The sequence below is a fragment of the Apaloderma vittatum genome, unplaced genomic scaffold (assembly GCF_000703405.1).
Source record: "Apaloderma vittatum isolate BGI_N311 unplaced genomic scaffold, ASM70340v1 scaffold25301, whole genome shotgun sequence".
Lineage (NCBI taxonomy): Eukaryota > Metazoa > Chordata > Aves > Trogoniformes > Trogonidae > Apaloderma > Apaloderma vittatum.
The window spans coordinates 1-2,400 of NW_009701122.1; the positions used below are offsets into that span (position 1 = coordinate 1).

Below are 2,400 nucleotides of genomic sequence, written 5' to 3' on the forward strand. Positions count from 1 at the left end.
AGCTGGGCCAAGCAGCGATGGAAATGTCATTGTCGCAGAGCGAGGGTCCAGCGAAGTAACCGCCGCGCCCAAGGGAGGGAGCGGGACGTCGCTGCACCCAGCTCCGCTCCTCAGCGAGAGGGACGGCCTGAAAAACTCTCGGTGGAGAGGGCAACAAGAGAACCGTGAGGTTCTCCCACGGACTGCAAGGGTCACGGGACGTTACCTGGGGGTCAGGAGCTGTCCCACCACCTGCTCAGGGTTTGGGACATCAGCCTTTCGACTGGACTCCAGCACCCGTGCAAGCCCAATGATAAGTGCCGCACATGAACCTATGCAGACCAGGAAGAAATACATTTTCCTGACTTTCCTTGTCACTTGGCTCCTGCTTTTCTTCTTTGGAGGAGACCAGCTGCGCCGTTTCGCTTTATTTTCTGGGAGGAAAGCTGAAGCCCAGAGGAACTGGCCCCACTGGACGGATCGGTCCCTCCTCAAAAGCTTTGCGGACCCCAAGGAGCTGCAGAGCGATGGGGACCCCTCGTTGCCGTCGCCCCGGGAGCGGCGAGCGGCGCACCTGAACATCTACAAGAACAGCAGATGCCGGATGGAAACCTGCTTTGACTTCTCCAGGTGTGAGAAGCACGGCTTCAAAGTCTTCACCTACCCCCGGGAGAGTGACCAGCCCCTCTCAGAGAGTTACAGCAAAATCCTCACCTCCATCGAGCGCTCTCGCTACTACACCCCGAACCCCGAGGAAGCTTGCCTCTTCATCCTCAGCATCGACACGTTGGACCGCGACCATCTCTCAAGTCAATACGTCCGTAACGTCGATGAGAAAATCCGCGGCTTCCCTCTCTGGAACGGTGGCCGTAACCACCTCATCTTCAACCTCTACTCGGGCACTTGGCCCAATTACACCGAGGACCTGGGCTTTGACATCGGCCAGGCCATCCTGGCCAAAGCCAGCTTCTACACCGAGACCTTCCGGCCCGGCTTTGACATCTCCATCCCTCTTTTCTCCAAGGACCACCCACAGCGCGGTGGAGAGAAGGGGTGGTTGTATCAGGACTCGATCCCCCCGAAAAAGAAATATTTGTTGGTGTTCAAGGGGAAGCGGTACCTGACCGGCATCGGCTCCGGCACCCGGAACGCGCTGCACCACATCCACAACGGGAAGGACATCATCTCGCTCACCACCTGCAAGCACGGCAAGGACTGGGAGAAGCACAAGGACACGCGCTGCGACAAGGATAACGTCAACTACGAAAAGTGAGTCAGGGATGGGCTGGGAAAAGGGTCCTAGTGGGGATGGGGACACTCCACAAAGGGATGGGGACACTCCACAAATGTTCTTCCCCCTCTGTGAGGTGCAGCCGTGCCTGCCTGTGGTGGTTAGAACTCCAGACATGGGGACTGAGGGAAGTTCGGTGCTTTCCCGAAATAGATGAGGGTTTCATTTCCATAGTGAGGAGCGAGGCGCTGGATGTTCAGGGCTTTCCTGTGCTGTATTAAAGTTCGAGTAATCCGGCAAGAGCGGCTCTTATCTGCGATCACCGTGGCCGCCTCTAATACGATTTCCCTTTTTCCTAACGCTGATGAATGATGCTTTTCTTTTTCCCCCTCCTACCCTCCCCTAACATAAATGTTTCTCTTGGAGATGAGCCCGAAACATCCCCCCTCACTGGCTCTGCCAAAAATCTCGCAAAACTGGTGGGTCCTTGGGCATCCCAGTGCAGGCAGCCCCAAACTCACCTGGATGCGATGGGGTGTTCCCCCACATCCCCCCTTCACTAACAGGGGTGGTGGCAGCAATGTACGATGGACCTTGGTGTAAAAACTGGGGGGACAAAGTCCTGTGAGTTTGGGGAGCTCTGTGGGGCTCTGTCCCGCCAGTGCTGGGACACTGGGGACAACTCGCAGCCACCCAGCCAGAGAGCAGATGGGGAGAAAACACATTGGGCATCATCTTCAAAGCGTCTTAGGAGGTGCTGGGAGGTAAAAGTGGAGCTGGGGTGCTGTGGGATTATCTGGGGCTTCAGGGCGGCTCGAGCACCGCGTGGCCCTGTCCGGCAACAGGACCCTGCCTGGCAGGATCAGCCTTTTTGGGGACAGGACATCGCGGGATGGTGCGAGATGCCGCGGGACGAGGGGTGTGCTGAGGGGTGGTGGGATGGGAAATCTCCCTCCCACCCGGCTCAGGTAATCCCCTAATGCTGTTTGCAAGTACGGGGAGATTTACACCTCGCCTAGGATGGCTTTAGGAAGCAGATAGACTGGGAACACGTGGCGCAGGGCAGCGTGCTCCTGCGTGACCCTGAACCTACACCGTCCTGCTTGTCCCCGTGGGACACCCGGGCAAAAAGCCATCGGCAAAGGGTGATTTATACCCTCCTGCCCAGGGAGAAGTTGTCTCCAAACCTG

At 57.5% G+C, this 2,400-nt stretch overlaps 1 protein-coding gene across 1 annotated transcript; it reads left to right on the plus strand.

The window, feature by feature from the left end:
* Positions 1-313: 313 nt before the first annotated feature.
* On the plus strand, positions 314-1,252 carry LOC104281145 (exostosin-1c-like). Its single transcript, XM_009879047.1, has one exon. It carries the CDS (start codon positions 314-316, stop codon positions 1,250-1,252), a length of 939 nt encoding a protein of 312 aa, XP_009877349.1.
* Positions 1,253-2,400: the final 1,148 nt, after the last annotated feature.

Bases quoted from the DNA above. Each gene is read 5' to 3' on its own strand.
- LOC104281145 (XM_009879047.1), top strand. From the start codon at position 314: ATGCAGACCAGGAAGAAATACATTTTCCTGACTTTCCTTGTCACTTGG.